This window comes from Cuculus canorus, chromosome 4, assembly GCF_017976375.1.
Source record: "Cuculus canorus isolate bCucCan1 chromosome 4, bCucCan1.pri, whole genome shotgun sequence".
In the NCBI taxonomy this organism is placed as follows: domain Eukaryota; kingdom Metazoa; phylum Chordata; class Aves; order Cuculiformes; family Cuculidae; genus Cuculus; species Cuculus canorus.
Window position 1 is genome coordinate 65,068,377 of NC_071404.1, and position 17,924 is coordinate 65,086,300.

Sequence of the window (17,924 nt, forward strand, 5' to 3'; positions counted from 1 at the left end):
ATCTTTCTACAAACTTCCTAGAAATGACAGCTATAAATTCACCATAGATATTATATTTCTTCTTAAGAGATAACCAAGGGATGATGACTAATGCTGAAGTGAATTGTTAAGAGACTTATTTACTTCATTGAGCCTGCTTGTTTGGTATATGTCCCAATTAATTCATTTTTGTTGTGACCATATTGAAGCAACCTATACTCTTGTGACCTTCTCTTCTAATTATTACCATATTCCTTTTTTGAAGTACTGTTGATTAAGTACTCGAAAAACTCTGCTAAAATATCTGTAGCATTAGTACAGAGTCAGATTTTCCCATTGTTTTGAACTCAAGGATAGTTACAAAAAGAATCATTCTTTATTGAAGCTCTTGGAAGTTATGGGTTACTTAGAGCTTTCGGGGGATGGAGCAGGCTTCTTAGGCAGACTCTAACTAGAAATTCTTCTAAGAAATATGTGTTGTTGGCTGGTAGCACTCAGAAGTGCCTCATAATTCCTCTGGTGTGTTGAATATTGTACATATTACAGGGTCACAGGAGAAAGTAACAGCAGCTGAAAAGAAGCTGCCAAGTATGACCATCGCTAAACTTGCTGGGATTGCTGTGTGGAATCTCTGCCCCAAATAAGGCATTGTTTTATTATTGCTTAAATTAACTACAGTATTTGACAGCTCTCTGCCTAAACCACAGTGGAGTCTCTGGACACCTATCTGTGAATAAGAGACTTTCAGACATACAAGTCACATTTGCAGTGGTAGGTGACTCCGTCAGTGAGGGGTTGCCTGTATAAGGCAGGTGTTTATTCCTCAGTCCTTCATCAGCTGAAGATTTTGCTGGTTTGTGCCAACCTCCACAACAGTAACTTACACTCAGTAAGATGGTTTTATACTCTTGTCCCTAGCTGTTCTCCTGTGTACCTGAAAATCCCAGCCAAATGGTTTTGCTCTATCATGGCATGCAACATGCACTGGTAGAGCTGTTCTGGGCAGCAACCCCGCAGGTGGTGTGGCTTTAGAGAAACATCTTTTACCTGAAGTAAGTCTTAAACCAAGCCCCCTTGCCGCTGGCTGTTGTATTTGGAAAGTTGCTGAGTACCCTTGCAGTTTTGTGCACCTCTTACAGTCTCTTCTCCTCAGGAAACAGGACCCTTGCAGGGAACATTTCTTTATGTAAGGCGTGCGGCTACTGTTTCTCTTCTTGAGCTAAGGAGTGTTGCTGCTATGCCCGTGGCTCTCTGCTCCCTTCAGTCCAGATCAAAAGTGGCCATGCTTTTCACTTCTTGAAGCACTGTTCATCCTTTTTTCTTATCCTCATTCCCAGTCCTTTTCTCTCTACTGTCTTACAGAGTACCTTCATGTCTGTGCTTTATGCTGTGGAGTTTCTTTTTTGTATGGCACGCTCTGTCTGTTCCTGAAACAATTAAAAATATGTCTTTAAAGGTAACGGCCAGCTCTGGGTCTCAGATTTTCAATGGATGGCCCTCTAAGCTGCTGGGGATTTTGCTGCCTGAGGACAGCACAGCAGAGCTTACCCTGGATGCCACCTACTCACTGGCGTGCTGTGTACTTTCGGTTTAACTTTTGTCTGAACAATCTTCTGTTCTCCTTCATTGTCAGACTTCTCATGTAGCAAAACTTCCTGGGTCAGTAGAAATGAAAAGGTTTGGAAATCTTCCTTTAGCCATAAATAATAACCCAATGTAAAATAGACCACCTTCTCAGACCAGGCCTTCTTTATGCACCAGGCAAAGGTGTGGGTGATTTGAAAAAGCCAAAGGAGGAATCTCTTCACAAAAACAGAGTCAGAGGTTAATGCTTTGCTCTGCTCACTCTTGACTTTCTCTTTTATGTAACCTGGTTTAACTCTTTGACTATGCCTGTGTCTAGAAAACTTTGAATAAGTGTTATGCGTTAGAGTATGTATGAAAGATGCCATATAAAATATTAACTTCTTTTCCATCATTGGGAGTTTCCTTTTTACATGAACTCGTGCCAGATCACACAGCGTGCAGCCGAGGTGTTGCATTTTATATGACACCTACAGGACTCTGCTGAATGAAATCTGCAAGTCTTCAGAGCTCTTAAAATATGACTGTTTATGTGATTTTTTTGGCATAGAAACAGAAAAGCTGGGGCTGGAGGTGGGAAATGGATTGCCATCTTGGAAATTTAATGACCAGCTCTTTCCCTGTGACGTGTGTGGAAAAGTCTTTGGTCGACAGCAGACTCTGTCCCGGCATCTCTCGCTGCACACAGGTAAGCTATGCTTTGTGGTTGGTTATTAAAGCACTGAGGAAATCTGTGTTCTCATAATGGTTTGTTTAAGTGTGGGAGAAGAACGTAAGCACATGAGCCATCCTCAGCTCCTTGCACTTAGAGCAGAGCCAAGTGCAGAAGCAGGACAGAATGTCAGAGTGGTGTTCAGGAACTCGAACAAACATTTTCTTTCTCTACAGCCTAGTTGTAATTTATCTTTACAAAATGTGTCAATTTAAGTGTGTCCAGGTTCCAATGACCAACTTGTAGATATCAGCTGGATATCCAAGCCTATTAGTGGAGCTCTGAAGAGAAGGCACAGCGTTTCTTACATTCACCTGATGAACTTTTAAAATATCACTGAACAACAAAACATTTGACCTTGGTGTTTCATTTCTGGTGAAACTAAAAGGATTTAATATCTGTCATTCATCTTCTGAGAGGAACAAGGACTGTTTTGCCCCATACCAACTTTCATAAAGGGAATCAACTACAAATCAGCTGAGACTAACAGCGTTCCTATATGGAACATCTTGTCAGCCTGCTGAGGTGCACTGCATAAAATAAGACTTGAAAGCAAGAATTTCTGATGCAGTGCTGGTAAATATTTTTGCTACGATGCCAGCTTATGCTGTACCACTTAGTAGAGCCACACTGAAAAGTTTCAAATGCTCTGTTCCATGGGTTTTTTTCTTAGTCCCAAGCTGTTGAATGCCTTTCCCCTAACACTTGTAGCATTATATTTCAAATTTAGAGCAGCAGACCCTTAAAGGGGAAAGCTGTAAAAGCTGGTGTAAGGTGTGGTTATTTTAATCCTTGCAAAATAAAGCCTGCCATGTACAAAAAGTATGCTGCCAGGATTTAGAAACGTTTGATTTAAAAGAAAATAGTTTTTATTTTAAATTGTTCAAGTTGTGAAGCATCAGAATTTGGTTGATTTCTTCTACTGTTCTTTGAGTGAGTTTGTTTCATTATTTTGTGTTCAGAACTGGCCTCATGATACTGTGTTCCCTTTCCTCCCTACCCTCAGATTTTAATACAAAATCATCAGCCATCAACTTTGTGCAAGTGATTGCAGGAGCAACCTCAAGAGTAACTGGACCCCAAAATCAAATAAAAGATGCTAAGTAACAGAAGTAGTTGTAGATTACTGACCTGTTTCTCTACTGGCTCTGCTGCAACTCTCAGAGCAGCAGTTGCCCCAGTTTTCCAGTTTATAAAGTTTTATATTATCTGATTACAAATGGTAGAACAAGTTAAAAAACTAACCCTAAACTACCTCCAAATTAGAGGTTTTTTCTGAGTAATTGCTGTGAACTCCTATAAGTTTCCGAAGTGTCGAGCTTCCAAAGTACTTCATTCTGAAAGCTGCTTGGAGAAACCCAAAGGAATGCATACTTAGTTATTGGCAGCTTTAAAAATAGCTTGCTTCAAAATGAAGTATACAGTTAAGGTTTTCTTTTTTTTTTTTTTTTTTAGAAGAGAGAAAATACAAATGCCACTTGTGCCCCTATGCTGCTAAGTGCCGTGCTAATCTGAATCAGCACCTGACCGTCCATTCCGTGAAGCTGGTGAGTACAGACACTGAGGACATTGTCAGCGCTGTCACTTCTGAAGGCAGCGATGGAAAGAAGCACCCTTATTACTACAGGTGAGGACCCAGACCAGGGCTGTGCACAAGACGCTGGGGGTCTTATCTGCCCGCTAAGGATGCATTACAGGGTGACCCTTTTGGTGTTGCAGGGTGGAACTGTGATGAAAGTATTGATCTCACGCTTATCTGACTTAGGCTAAGCAGCAAAAACCCAGCTGGCTGCCTCATGCTATTTGCCTTGGCTAGCCAGTGGGAGAGGCTCTGGGGTTGCATGTGGGTTTGGTTTCTTTAAATGGCTTTGTGAGGCAGATGGGCTCTTAGAAGCCTCTTTAACTTTTTATGCAGTGTTCATTTAAGTTTTGTGTTTGGAAACATTCTATCATGTACACCGATTCACAGCAAATCTAAAGCACTTGCTTCCAGTGCCTTGACAGCTCCGTTGTTTTCAGCCAAATCTATGAAATCAAATAATGAAGTATAATAAGAATCATTATATCAATGTACACATTTCCTCCATTTGGTAGAGGTATATACGTTCAGTTACCAACATGATGGAAGAAAAACAACCTTCAGGAGTATTTGCTTGAAAAAAATAAAAGGAATTGCCCAGATAAAATGGATATTTGGACATTCTCCTTGTTATATGCACTGCTGTGCGCTCTGCAAACTGTGATATGCACTCTAGTGGCCAAGCAGATTACCAGATCTCTCTTATTCAAAGCGCTAAGAGCAGATTTAATTACAAAATCATAGAAGTAAGAAGTAAATGAGACCTGCTGGATTAGATTATCTAGTCCATCCCCCTGGGAAAGCAAAATAGTGCCCCAGAGTATATGTCTTTTTGGCTTGATTTAACTGTTAATGGCCTAATCAAAGCAAGAGGAGGACTCCACAAAGAAAGTTAAATTAAAGGGTTCTTTCCACTGCCTCTCAATATCACTTTGTTTATGCACTGGCTGTGAAATCTGTATCCCTGCTAATTATTTGCATAGCTGATGACTGCTGTTTTCCAGTCAAGCATAAGAAATGTTTGAACCCATTTTTACTTGCTTACACTGAAACTGCCAAGCAGTTTTGCACAAGATCCCAGTTTGGCATGGGAACCATTCCAGAGCTTGAAAATAACTCCTGGAGTGTGCAGCAAGCTCTCTGTTTGTCAGTGTATCAACCGTACTAAACATCTTGGCAGAGCTGCAGTGCCTCTATATTGCCCAAAGGAATCAGCTAGGTGATGCGCAGCATCTGGAATCTGTAGTTTTTAATTAACTTTGATTATTTAGCATGATTATAGCATGTACAGGATTGTTGCATTGTGCCTGCCCTTAATCACACTGGCATGGCCATCCGTTCAAAAGGCAGTCCAGCAGACAAAAGAATTCTGCAGTGAACGTTCAACAGTGAGGAAGAGAAGAAATCTGTGCAGTGAGTTTTTTGAGCAAATTCAGAGAGAGGCAATATGCTTATGTTTGTTGTTTGTTTTATAATGTCTCTTACTCTTGAATTCCCTCCTGCCTGCAGCTGTCACGTGTGTGGGTTTGAGACGGAGATGAATGTCCAGTTTGTCAGTCATATGTCCCTCCATGTGGATAAAGAGCAGTGGATGTTCTCCATTTGCTGCACAGCGTGCGACTTTGTCACTATGGAAGAGGCAGATATGAAGGCTCATGTCAACAGCAAGCACACAGGTGATGATCCCTCCTTCCCTGCTGCAGTAATCTCTCTCTTCTTTGCTTTTTTGGTGCAACCTTCACACTTCCCATTAGCACTCTACTTTCACTGAAACACTTGCTAATTAAGGCCTGATCTCTCAAAGTTGAAGTGAACTGGACTCCAGCCAGGCAAATAATCTGGTAGTGCAGATCAATTTTCAAGCTTAGCAAAATAAATGAAGGATTATTTAGCCCTCCTTCCTATGAATAGGAATTCATACCCTTATCCCCCAAATTCTCTCCCCTGTTGAAGTCAGCATACTTCGTTGGTTTTTCTGACTGGTTTACTATTTCATCAAAATCCTGGTTTGACTTCAGTGACAATAAGGTGACTTTGAGTGCTAATTGTGCATACCTGGCTGTAAGTTTGAAATACACAATATGTTGAGCTTTGCTCTCCGGTGTGTTTGCCTCCACAGGCTATCAGTTTGGAATTTCACACTGATATTTAGTTGACACTGTGATTCAGCGATACCATAAATGTAACTTTATATTAAAGAACAGAACAAGTCATATGTTCTCTCCCTGGTCCCGTTCACTTCGTAGCCAAACATAAGAGCAGTAGCAGTTTTCAAACAAGTTCCATATGCTTAATCCAACTAATGAGGTCTGGCATAATACAAGGAGAAGAAAATTACAATCCCTTTTAATTAATTTCTCTACTAGGAAAAAAAATTGGGGGAAAAAAGGAGGGGTGGATAACGGAGAGAAAAATGCAGTTGTCTGCTCACATATACATAAGTTAAATGTCACAACAGAAATACAAACTACTGGAAAGTCCTCGAGGGGTTTTATGCCAGGATAGCTCTCAGTGCTACTCCCTGTTACCTGAGGAGGTTGCTCCACTTCATACATAAGAAGTCAAGGCACGTTAGAAACACCACTTGCAGCCATGTGAAAATCTTGCATTGGAGCTCAAAACTGAGCTTTACTCTACTTTATCTTCCCATTGTGGCTAAAAGATTGGAGCTGCTGCTTATGTTTTGAAGAAAGACAAACCCCCCCTTGTTCTTCCTTCACCCTGTCAAACTGAGCCGTTCGGCTGGTGATGCAGCTACATGCTTACACATATGGCAAATACAGAGAATAGAAAATAGAATGGATTTTCTGGGTCACTTGACTCCAGGCCCTTATCCTGTGATGTTACCAAGTCATAAAAGGGCTGTTTGGAAGGATGCAGGCATATGTCTCAAACTTAAGTATAATTGTTTTAAACCAACTACTTCTACAGCCAGGCAGCAGCAGATTTTCCTGCATTAAAGAGTAGGGACCTTTTTAAAATTTCCAGCTTGTTTCTTATTGATAATCAGAACACACGTAAGTTGTTCTTGTGCCAGAGCTGTCCTTTATCAGAAACAGCAGTTCAACTCTTGCTCCAAGCACCTTTCTTCCCTCCTTCCACAGTATTTATTCCCCTATTATATTTACGGAGAACAACCCTCTCCCCTCTAAATGTACATTGAGCCTTTTCTTATATGAAACAGTTTTCTCGCTGTAACAATCCCTCACTGCACATGTTCTTGTTAGAACACCTGCTCTCAACATATGCAATCACAGCTGTACATGGTGAAATGAAATAGGTAGTGGTGGCAATGTAAAACAGCAGCAGCTACTGGGAATAGCTCACACAATAACATTCTGTGATCATATTCACCTTCCTTGAAGGCTCCCCCACTGATTGCTCATATTCCTCTTGTGTTCTGCTCAAATTCTTCTTTTGTTTTCCTTGACTGTTTCCAACTTAAACACTCCTCATTTGTAGCAAAAATTCTTGTTGCTGGCCCTTCAGGTCATAACCTTGTACTCTCTACTATTAAATTTCATTCCATTTCTATTACTCCGGTCCCCAAGGTCAGAGAATATTTCTGTACGATATCCCAGTCATCCTCCCTATTGACAGCTCGGGTCATCAGATTTCATTAGTGCATTCCTACATTTTTATCTTGGACTTAAAGGTGCCGCTCATCAGTTTGAAGCCAGGCACATAGGTACTTGGAGTTTGCAGAGGCCTTGAATTAGGGGCACTTATCACATAAAGAAAATGAAGTTTTAGTAAAGTCTCTTTCTATCACAGCTCTGATTAAACCAAGACAGAGGTGGGAGATAATTTGCCCATCCTTGCCTCATTGGCTCACAGCAGTTCTCATATGAGAACTCTCACTCTGGTTCATTTCTCTGTGTGATAGGGGATTTGAACTTCATACGTTTATTGCACACATAAGGATTTCAGCTCTAGATCCTGTTAAATAATGTTTTATTTTAATTAATTCTCTTCAATAAGAGGTCCTAATATAAACAGATATCTTGCAACCATGTCCTCAGTCCATACATGCGTGAAATTAGTCTTCTTTGTCCTTTCTCCCAAATTTACCCACTGGAAAGCTGGGGGAAATTTAGCTTGGACCAGTAGGCACTTTGGGTTTCTGCACCCCAAACCTACTCTGTTTCCTTTCTAAGGGACAAGTTCTTAATTGTTTTTGAAACTGAGCTAATCAAAATGTTTTCTTGGGATTTTTTCAGCCTGGTAATGAGGTAGCGTTACATGCTTCCCTCCCACTACAGACAGACTCAGTTCTAGGATAAACTGAGATGTACTGTTATAAGTGTTCATTAAAAAGGAAGAAGGTGCAACTTAACAGATCAATTAACTTCAGATTTGTTGATAAGCATGTTTGAATTAACTTTTTATATCTATATATATATCTCCTGAAATTTAAAACATTAAGATTACATCTAATCTGCTTGTACTAGTTATTGCTATTTATTCCTGGTTTTCAGCTGAAGAGAGGAAGACACCCAGTGAATCTAACAGTCCATCTTCATCTTCGTTGTCAGCACTGAGCGATTCTGCCAACAGCAAGGAAGATGCAGATATAACTCCAAAAAACAAGGGTTCAAACAACCTGCTAGTCATTTCTGTAGTGCCTGGTAGTCAGACCTCAGTGAACACTGAAGAGAAGTCAGAAAAAGGTAAAACACTGATAAAACAACTACAAACTGTCACCTTCTGTGCAGTCAATATCTGACCACAATGTAAGGAATATATTTTCCTGGTTTATTTTTCAGGCTTTGAATGTGTTTTCTGTAACTTTGTCTGCAAAACAAAAAATATGTTTGAGCGCCATCTGCAAATCCACCTCATCACACGGATGTTCGAGTGTGATGTGTGCCACAAGTTCATGAAGACACCTGAACAATTACTGGAGCACAAGAAATGCCACACTGTCCCCACCGGTGGGCTCAAGTAAGGAAAGCAAGTACACAAATTTTTACTGTGTTAAGCACCTCTAATACTATGGGGATAGGACAAAAGGAAGTCAGTTAGAAGGGGTTAATTAAATGTCTGATAATCCAGCTTTGGGGCTTCCTTTTATTTAGATGGCCCAAGCCCAGTCCTTCAGTGTAGGCTTGCATCATTATAACAGATGGGTAACCTTGCAGTGGGCATAATATCCACTGGTCTTAGAGCTGTAATGAACGATGGTCCTCTCCCTTTTCAAGTCAAATAAGAGACAGTATGCGATGGGTTCTGCAGAGAACGAGGCAGCACCACAGAGAGGTGTTGGCAGACTAGGAGGGGATTTTTCAAAGCATCAGAGCAAAGGAGAGCACGCAGCACAGGCTCTATTCTGCACCTGGCTCAAAAAACCTAAACCCTGTACAGTCTCTGCAATGAAGTTGTAACCTTAAATGTTGTAACTTTTGTAGACTCTAATGCAAAGTCAGTCCTCTCCAAGAATTAACTTTGATGATTTCTTCTGCTTTGGTTTGCATGTCCCAGAATGATCACTGTATAAATTAACATGTAACAAGTAATTCACTGTCTTAAGAAAAAAAAGCCCTTTGGTTTTGGCTAAGGTGGTGCCCTTTAAAGTCTGTTCGTGCAGAGCAATGTTACTAGAGCATGAGCATGCCCTTATGTCAAAGTTGGACCCCTGAGGGAAGGAGCGACTGCTGGGGCCATATGCTTGCTCTCAGTGGGCAGGCAATGTGATGTTATGCAAGATGCATGTCCCTGGTCTCTGTTCCAGCTGCTGCAGGAAAAGAGGCTGGAACCACTTTGAGCCCAGCTAGGGTTCAGCACAGGACTTGCTGCTACCATTGCTCTTGCTAAGTGAACTAATGTTTTCGGTGCACTGTAGCTGTCACGTGCCAAACAACGCCACGTTTAATGTTACCAGGAGTCACTCTCTCAGTTTGCACTGCAGTTTTTTGAAAACTGGTTCTGTTTGCCAGGCAGCGTCTGGTCTCCAGCTCAGTAGTTCCATGGACTGGGATCTGTAGTCACTGGAGATGTGATGACTGAATCTGGGAAGAAGACCAGACTGAGAAACAAGTAGTGCCAGAAGGATGGGATGTCTCTCTTGGATGTACAGACCAGTTGTCTAATGCACTTTGGGTTTAAGCTGCAAAGAATCTGTTCTATTTACCAAGGAAAAACCATGACCTATGACTCAGACCTTCCTGACAGAATGGGCTTCTCAATCTACATAAATTATTCCTGCCCAACTGAAGTAATAATTAGGCACCTTGAAAGCTGCATCTAAGAAAAAGCTCTGATTTATTTTTTTTTTTAAGGCATCCAGAAGAGCCTGAAGAGATCTAAGTAAATTGTATTTTTCTGTCTCCTGTTTGCTGTGGGGGAAGAGAAAAAATCATGATTCCTCCAGCTCCAGGTCAATATCTGAGATTCTGATCCAGAGAGCACCCAGCCCAGGAGAGGTATGTGTGCATAGACAGCTGAGTCCTCCGTTGCAATAGAGCTAATCACGTTAGCAGCCTCAATGCCAGGCTCCCTCTCTGGATCAGAGTACTTGATGTGCATCTGGAGAAGTGTCCGCATGTTTTAGTATCTGTTTGTCCTCCTGTATTACCAACTGTGCTCAAAAGTCTCTCAATTAGCAGGTAGATTAATATTAAACATTTATGTGCAACCAGTTGTGGCAAGGGAAAGCACACAGACACACAGAGGGAGGATCTCTGCTTAGAAATGATCTGAAATGCTAGAACACAATTGGCAGACCCACTAAACAGTGACGCAGACCAGCAGCAGGTGGAAACATCTGTAAGAGAGTAGACAGGTGCCTTAGTTGTATTCTTTTCCTTAGACCTGCTTCTAGCTCACTGGTTGGCTCTGGAAGGTAGCATGCTTTGTTTAATATAGCAGAGATCCCTGGCAGGTAGCTTTCCTCACCAGCTTCCTCGCAGCTACATAAAGAAAGAGCGGGTGTGTTTGGGGTTTGCTGGTTCAGCTCACGCTTCCTTTCCAAGCTTTCAAGATTCCCTCCTGCAGCCTTCTCAGCCCTTCCTGGTCCAGGAACCAGGGGTGAGGCCCTTTGCCACATCCACCCCGGTCCGGACGCTTGCTGCTGTGAGTAAGCAGAGCCCACATCCTGTTCCCACACAGGAACAATTCCTGCCGTGGCAGAGGCAGCTGTAGGTGAACAGTGCCAAACACACACCCCACTTTGAGCATGGCTAGCTCATCTCCCAGAAATGGAAATCCCTACAAATCATTCTAGCAGACTGGCTGCCAGCTGTTTCTAGCAGGATACCCAGCAAGCTCATTGTTCAAGGTCACATAAAAGGAATTTCCTAAACTTTTGTTGTACACGTGGTGTTACGAGTTTATTCCATCTTTACTTAAACAGCTGCTTTCATTCTCATCTGTAAACACTCACTTTAAACCACTTCTTTATGGAAAAAAAATGGCCAAAGTGACTTCGTGCAAACACTAGAAATGCCATTACACAAAGCACTGGTGAATCAGTCACCCACTCTGCACTACCTGGCCTGCTTTGCAGAATCTTCCCCATCAAGGTAAGCCAGAAGATTAAAGAGATGCTCCTTCAGAGTGAATCAGTGTTTTCCTAGGAATGCGTGAGCTCTACTGCCATTAAATGGGCAAACCTCCTCTAAGTAGAGGCATGTCAAGGTAAACCAATTATTCAAAAGAGGCTTTACAGAGAGAATTAAGTGCCTTTTTCTCCTCTTTCGTAGGTCAGAGAGGGGCTGAGTGACAGGGTTAAACCAGGAATGCAGGTCTTCAAGCTGAGTGATTTCTCTTTTCTCTGTCCCTGCCTTTCCTTGCTGTGTTGCCAGGTGCCCATTCTGCATCTACTCCACTAACCGCCCCGCAGCGATGGAGTGCCACCTGAAGACTCACTACAAGATGGAATACAAGTGTCGGATCTGCCAGACAGTGAAAGCAAATCAGCTGGAGCTGGAGATGCACATCCGAGAACACCGCCTTGGCAACCATTACAAGTGTGACCAGTGTGGCTACCTATCCAAGACCGCCAACAAGCTGATTGAACACGTGCGTGTCCACACCGGTGAGCGCCCTTTTCACTGTGACCAGTGCAGCTACAGCTGCAAACGCAAAGACAATCTCAACTTGCACAAGAAACTGAAGCATGCTCCACGCCAGACTTTCAGCTGCGATGAGTGCCTGTTCAAGACTACCCACCCTTTTGTCTTCAGCCGCCACGTGAAGAAGCACCAGAATGGGGACTGCTCTGAAGAGGAGAAGAAGGGCCAGTATTCAACCTCCAAGGAAGCCAGTCCACTCCTCCCAGTGAACAGCTCCAGAAACCTCCTGTCTCCCCTCTCAGTTATGTCTGCCTCCCAGGCTCTGCAAACAGTGGCTATGTCAGCTGCACAGGGCAGCGGGGCAGAGCCAAACTTGGCGGTGAAAGCCTTGGCCATCAATGGCACTTCCCTGTGCTTTGATAAATACTGGAACTCAGAGTTTGCCCACCTTATTCCTTTAACAATGTTTTTCCCCAAAAACCACTACGATCTCACATTCCATCCATCCAGACCTCAGACTGCACCAGGAGGTGCCTCTTCACCTAAACACTCCTTCCTCGCCTACCTTGGACTAACAGAAAGGGCAGAAACTGTCTGAGGGCAGTTACATTCTGTACCAAAAATCCCCCAGCAAACCCCACAGGTATACATTGCTGCAAAACGTAGACCGAAGAGGTAACGAACACTTGTACTATACCATTAGTAAGGTTTAGAAAATGGCTCTGTGTGTATACTTATTGCATTGACATGAAAGCTGCTTTATTAAATCTTCAAGAGGTGACCTACTGCATACTTCTACCTTCAGAGGCATGTTCCCAGTACTCTTATCTAAGAAACTATTTTATCTTGTTAAGCTGAAAAAGAGTGTCCTTAATGGCAATCAGCACTTGTAATTACATATTGCATTTTATTTTGGGGCTTTGTATGCGTGCGGCTGTGTGAAAGAGAGTCTGCCTGTAGTGTGCCATGACATTGCTTTTGCACATCCCTTGTATTGGCTTGTTTAATTATTATTCTTTCCCTCTTTTCACACACTTGCTCTCCCTCCCTTCCCTCCATCTCCCCCTGAACTGCTGCATTGTGGAAGGATTCACGTGTAGTTCAGGGTGTATTATTTCCATGCTCTTTATTTAGTTGTTTGATGCCTTGTACTCAGTTGTCAAGGTTTGAAGATTTGGGGTAGAACTGAGGAGGAAAAAGTTGCTTTCAGCACTGCAGGATGAGAGTATGACAATGAAAAGCGTGTGTGTGTGTATGCACACACATGCAGTACGTGATGCGTGTGCAGTCTACGCACTTACACAGCAGGCCCAATTCTTAACTCTTACACAGCTGTAACAAACACCTGCGCCTGGGCCATAGCATACATCTTTTGTTTTAAAAGGGCATATAAATATTACATATATATATATATATATATACTGTATTATGCAGTGGTTACCTTTTAGTTTGCAGGAACAACTTGTATAACTAGAATTCTATGGTGGAAAAAATCCAGCAAGGGGATTTAAAAAAGGGTATGGATAAATTCTGGGTATAAATACTCAGACTAAAAAAAAAAAAGGCAGTTTTGCACAGTGCTTTAGTCTTGCACTAGTTTGTTTCTCACTTGCAAAAAAAAAATATCTGTGGGCTGAAGGTAAGATGACTGTTTATTTGAAACGGTACCGGTAACAACTTTGAAATATAAAGCTATAAAAAAGATGCTGTTTAAACCATGCAGTTCTCTTTTATACCCTCAGTATTTCAATTGTACTTGCAAATTCTACAGTCCTATTGATACCCTCCATGATATTAGTAATACTTTATTCCTTTTTGTTAATGGCGGATAGAGTGTACACCGCTAGGAAGCTAACTTTATACTTATTTAACGCTCCTACTTGTGGTCATTAAAATGACATGTTATATGTAGCACTTTATTGCAGGAAGAAGCAAATGTGGATTGGTTGAATAACCTTTATTAATCTCAAAATGCAAAGAGTGATCTTAATTTAAGAGAAGCTAACTGACTGTTAATTGATTTGTGTTTCTTAGACAACTTAATATCCAGGAAGAAAGATTAGGATTAAAAATACTCTGCATTAAAATTGGAAGTATAAAATATGAAACATTTCAAAATTATCATCTGACTTACAGGAATGCTTTCTTACTGAATTATTGTTTTCCGTGGTGTCTCTTGGATACGGATCTCACTGTCTTTTACCAGCTGTTAGAAATGTGTGACCTAGCTTTTGTCAAGAATCCCCTCTTTGTCCCTTGGCTAAGCCACTGTAGGAGGTGCCCTGAGTCACATCTAATGTTTTATCCACTCACCCTCATGGTGTTCTGAAGGAACAACTTCTGCAGGTTATTGTGGGATTAGGGGGGACCCAACAGGCCAGTTGGAGCCAACCCCTTGTTGGTGACAGTACTAAAGCAATGCCCCAGTTCAGGGAGGCATTTCTGCTCCACAAGGGCTCTTAGCCATATGCACAACTAGAAACGTAACTCAATCTTCATCAGCTCTTAAATGACGCTTAGGTAGAAACAGTTTTTTGCTGCAAAATTTGCATCATTTAACCTGTTTGCAAGATTCCTACAGTTTCGCACTGAGATGGCCAAACATTCTCCACTGTCATGACCAAACTCTTCCTGTTTGGGGAGGACATTCTAATCTGTGCACTCCTGTTAACATACTGAAAGCTATTTACAAGGGGGAATATCCATAATAGGTTATCATTTGGAATTATTAATTCAAGGATAGAGAAGTCCCACCATTTTGTTTACATTCCAGCAGACAGTTTTGGTTCTAAGGAGCATGTGGCAGTTCTGTCTGTCTACACAGTAAAGAAAAGCCATCTGTTCCAAAGTATGTATAAACCTTTGTAAACAGCCTACGTAACTCAGGGCCCTGTTTGCCATGCTTTACTCCATCACAACTCCTGGTAACACACACGGACACTCCACCCCCCACCCAAAGTCCAGGCAGAATAGAAGATGCTCAAAACAAGAAAAAAATGAGTATCTCAACAGCATGAAATATGCAATCTGCATTCAGAAACACTACCAGTTCTTTAAAATACACTCACCATATCTATCTCTGACCCCACCATAGAAGAGCAAACACTTCCAAATCCAAAGCTTATTTTACAAACCGACAGGTGAAGTACAGCTGTCTAGGAGGAAGAAGTAGGAATAGGATTAGGACGCTTTATGTAAACCAAACAGCAGTTTAAATAGGGCTGGAATTTCCAAGAATGAGCTGCCAGCATGAGAACGCCACATGTTCAACAACGTTCCACTGTACTGGTATCTGACCTAGTAATGTTTAACGTACCTGGGAAATTTGTTTAGCACTTTGGAAAGGATAAATTAATTCTTTCTGGCAAGTTACAGAAGTTTTCTCTGTAAGGAAAAGTGTGTTAGGAAGTTTTTATTTTTTTAAGGAAAAAAAATACAGTATTTATCAGAGCTCATGCATATTAAAATAATTGGTTTGCAGTTCAAGGCTAAAGAAAGGAATGTTCTCCAGAGGTTCCCCCTACTGACTAGTGACCAACAGTTCTGATAAATTCCCCCCACCGTAAAGGTAATTTCATACTGGTTTTCACTATGCATTCTTTAACGAAAGCTAGCGTGGTTTTCCATTTGGTAATTCAGTTCAAGTTCTCAGCACTTTTTTCTTTCTCCTGTCTTTTTTTTTTTTTTTTTTTTTACGTGTTGTATTACATTCAAATATCATTCTGTCAAGGTTTGTGTACATTAATAAAAATTTGTATTGTATAAAGCTTTTTGCATTATAAGGCTGTACAGGGTCATTTTGACAGTAACTGGTATATTCCTTTGCATCTTATGTTGCATTGCCAATTTCTAGTGTATCCAGTTTGGAAGTACAATATACTCTAATTAAAAAGGTTGGCTACATTCTTGTTTCTTTTTGGTTTCCCTTCCTCTCTTTTTCACCTTAAATATATTTAGGCTTGATTTGGGGTGAAAGGATTCTCCTACAAGACAAGAAGATATGAAGAAATAAAAGGTAAGATGTTATGAATGGTTGAAATTGAAAAGGAACGCTCTGGTTATTACTGCTGATGAAATACAGCAAATATTTCTAGGATTACTACAGGAATTCTCTTTGTGGGCTCTGTACTTGTATCAACCTGCCAGGTCAATTCTGGGATAATGCCTCTTCGGAGGAGTCTGCTCCGTCAGGAGGATGATGGAGCACTCAGGCCTTACCCTCCTCAGCCCTGCAGCTTAAAAATCAGATCCTTAAGCTGTAGTTCGGTGAACTTTTGGTAGCCCAAATGAAAGCAGAGGGGTTGGAACTACATGATCTTTAAAGTCCCTTCCAACCCAAACTACTCTATGATTCTTAAAGAGGAGCTATGCAGCGCGTAAACACTGTGCATTAGAAGATTGTAGTGGAAATCTTTTTTTATTGTAAAAACACCCTGTATGTGCTTAGTCAGCATTTTAGAAAAAGCTTTTTATTTTCACTGAAGATCAATGAAATAATTAAAATGCACAGAAGAGGCTAAAGAAGGAAACTCTTAAGAACAGACAAATTCTAACAGGCAAAGATATTAGTGGCTCCAATGAACAAGAAAAGATACTGAACATCCAAAACCAAAGTTAAACACTAAACAAGGAAACAAAACAAAAATGGGTACTCATTAGATAAAAATTATCTTCAGATAAATTAATGTTAACATTAAATACAAGTGGATCGCCCTTTGACCTCCATTAGGGCAGTGTTAAGGTCTAAGCAACTGAAAAATTCTTATGGTTATTTCTACCAGGGTGTGGATACTAATTTGCAGGGTCTCTATTAGTACCTTGTTAGAGTTCATGGTGCTGTTAACAGCTCGTGTGTTGAATCCACTGCTCCTCCTTTTGGTAATGACTAGTTAGGTGAAGGGAAGGCGTCTCTGGCTTTGACATAGGGGTGGTAAGCCATGATCAAGAAGAGGTGGTCTTCCTCTCCTCTTCCACAATATCTAAAATAGAAAATATACAATGATATTATATGTAGACTGTTTTTCCGCTACACATAAGTTGTTGTCCCAGCAATTAAATCATGCAAATTCTCTTAATTTTGAAAGGTATTTGAGAGATTGATCTACCAAGCCCTCGATGGTTTCAAAGCAGACCTCTACTTGCGCAAATTGCTACAGTTCTGTTCTGAAGTATTATAACTGCTCATTTAATAGAGACAGTGGTTTAAGATGTAGGTTCAAGTGTTTAGTTAAAAGAAGCAGAGAAGGCACAGGGAGTAAGGGGGCAAGGCTGTCTCTAGAAGAAGAATCTTCTGTATTATTTCACAGTGTCTCAGTGTCTCTAGGAGGGGGCTGAGCAGGGGGCTGAATTATCCCACCTGTGCAAGCAGTCAGCCAGCAGCTGAGTGCAAGTCTCTCAAGAGCTCAAATTTTCTTTAAAAGCTCAGGTGTAAGCTCAACCAAAACATAACTGTCCTCTTGCAGTCAGCCGCTCCAGCTTTATCAAAGCTGGAGATGTATCAGATGATACATCTGATAGAGGAACCTTATGTGCACCCCAGTAGGGGTATGAGTGTCACATGCTGCTGATGATAAAGAGCCACTGTCCCTTGCAGGAGGTGGCTATAATATGCTTGTAGACCTGCACAATTTCAAATCAATTAACTCAACCTTCCCTGTCTCTTCTGATATATACACCAATATACATGTGTGATGATAGACAACATCCCAGTTCGTGTACTGATCCACTCAGGACAAGCATGAACTGCCCTGTTTTCATTCTGCATCTACATATATTTTTAATATGCTGTATATGTTAATGAAAAATAATAATTACCTTAAAATAGGACATTTTCAAGCAGAATTATTGCTTATAATACTACACTGGCCATAGTCATGAGCCCAGCAGTATAAGGATTAGAAGAGAGACTTCAGGGGGAAAAAAAAAAAAACCCAAAACCCAAAACACTAACATTTTCTGAAACACTTGACTGTTCTGCTTTCTTGCAGGGATGGCATCATTTATGCAGAGACATATTTTAAAATATGAGTGTCGTTAAAAATATATCAGTTGTGTTTCT

General features: G+C 41.2%; 2 protein-coding genes across 9 annotated transcripts in view; one reads left to right on the plus strand and one right to left on the minus strand.

Annotated features, from left to right (window-relative positions):
- ZNF827 (zinc finger protein 827) overlaps nt 1-15,544 on the plus strand; it is a 105,097-nt gene extending 89,553 nt beyond the window's left edge. For 2 of the 8 annotated variants that reach the window (XM_054065136.1, XM_054065134.1), the window contains 6 exons: nt 2,114-2,251; nt 3,731-3,902; nt 5,364-5,530; nt 8,333-8,524; nt 8,621-8,798; nt 11,657-15,544. In XM_054065136.1, the coding sequence (XP_053921111.1) occupies nt 2,114-2,251; nt 3,731-3,902; nt 5,364-5,530; nt 8,333-8,524; nt 8,621-8,798; nt 11,657-12,464 (1,655 nt within the window). In that variant the 3' untranslated portion in view covers nt 12,465-15,544. Of the gene's footprint in view, nt 1-2,113; nt 2,252-3,730; nt 3,903-5,363; nt 5,531-8,332; nt 8,525-8,620; nt 8,812-9,790; nt 10,277-11,656 lie in introns of those variants that run through there. The other 6 variants (XR_008449621.1, XM_054065137.1, XM_054065138.1 and 3 more) reach the window with 6 other exon arrangements.
- Nucleotides 15,545-16,245: 701 nt separating this feature from the next.
- The window catches only part of MMAA (metabolism of cobalamin associated A), a 32,650-nt gene continuing 30,971 nt past the window's right edge, over nt 16,246-17,924 (minus strand). The window contains exon 10 of the transcript XR_008449622.1: nt 16,246-16,845. The gene's annotated coding sequence lies outside the window, so the exon portion shown is untranslated. The remainder of the gene's footprint in view (nt 16,846-17,924) is intronic.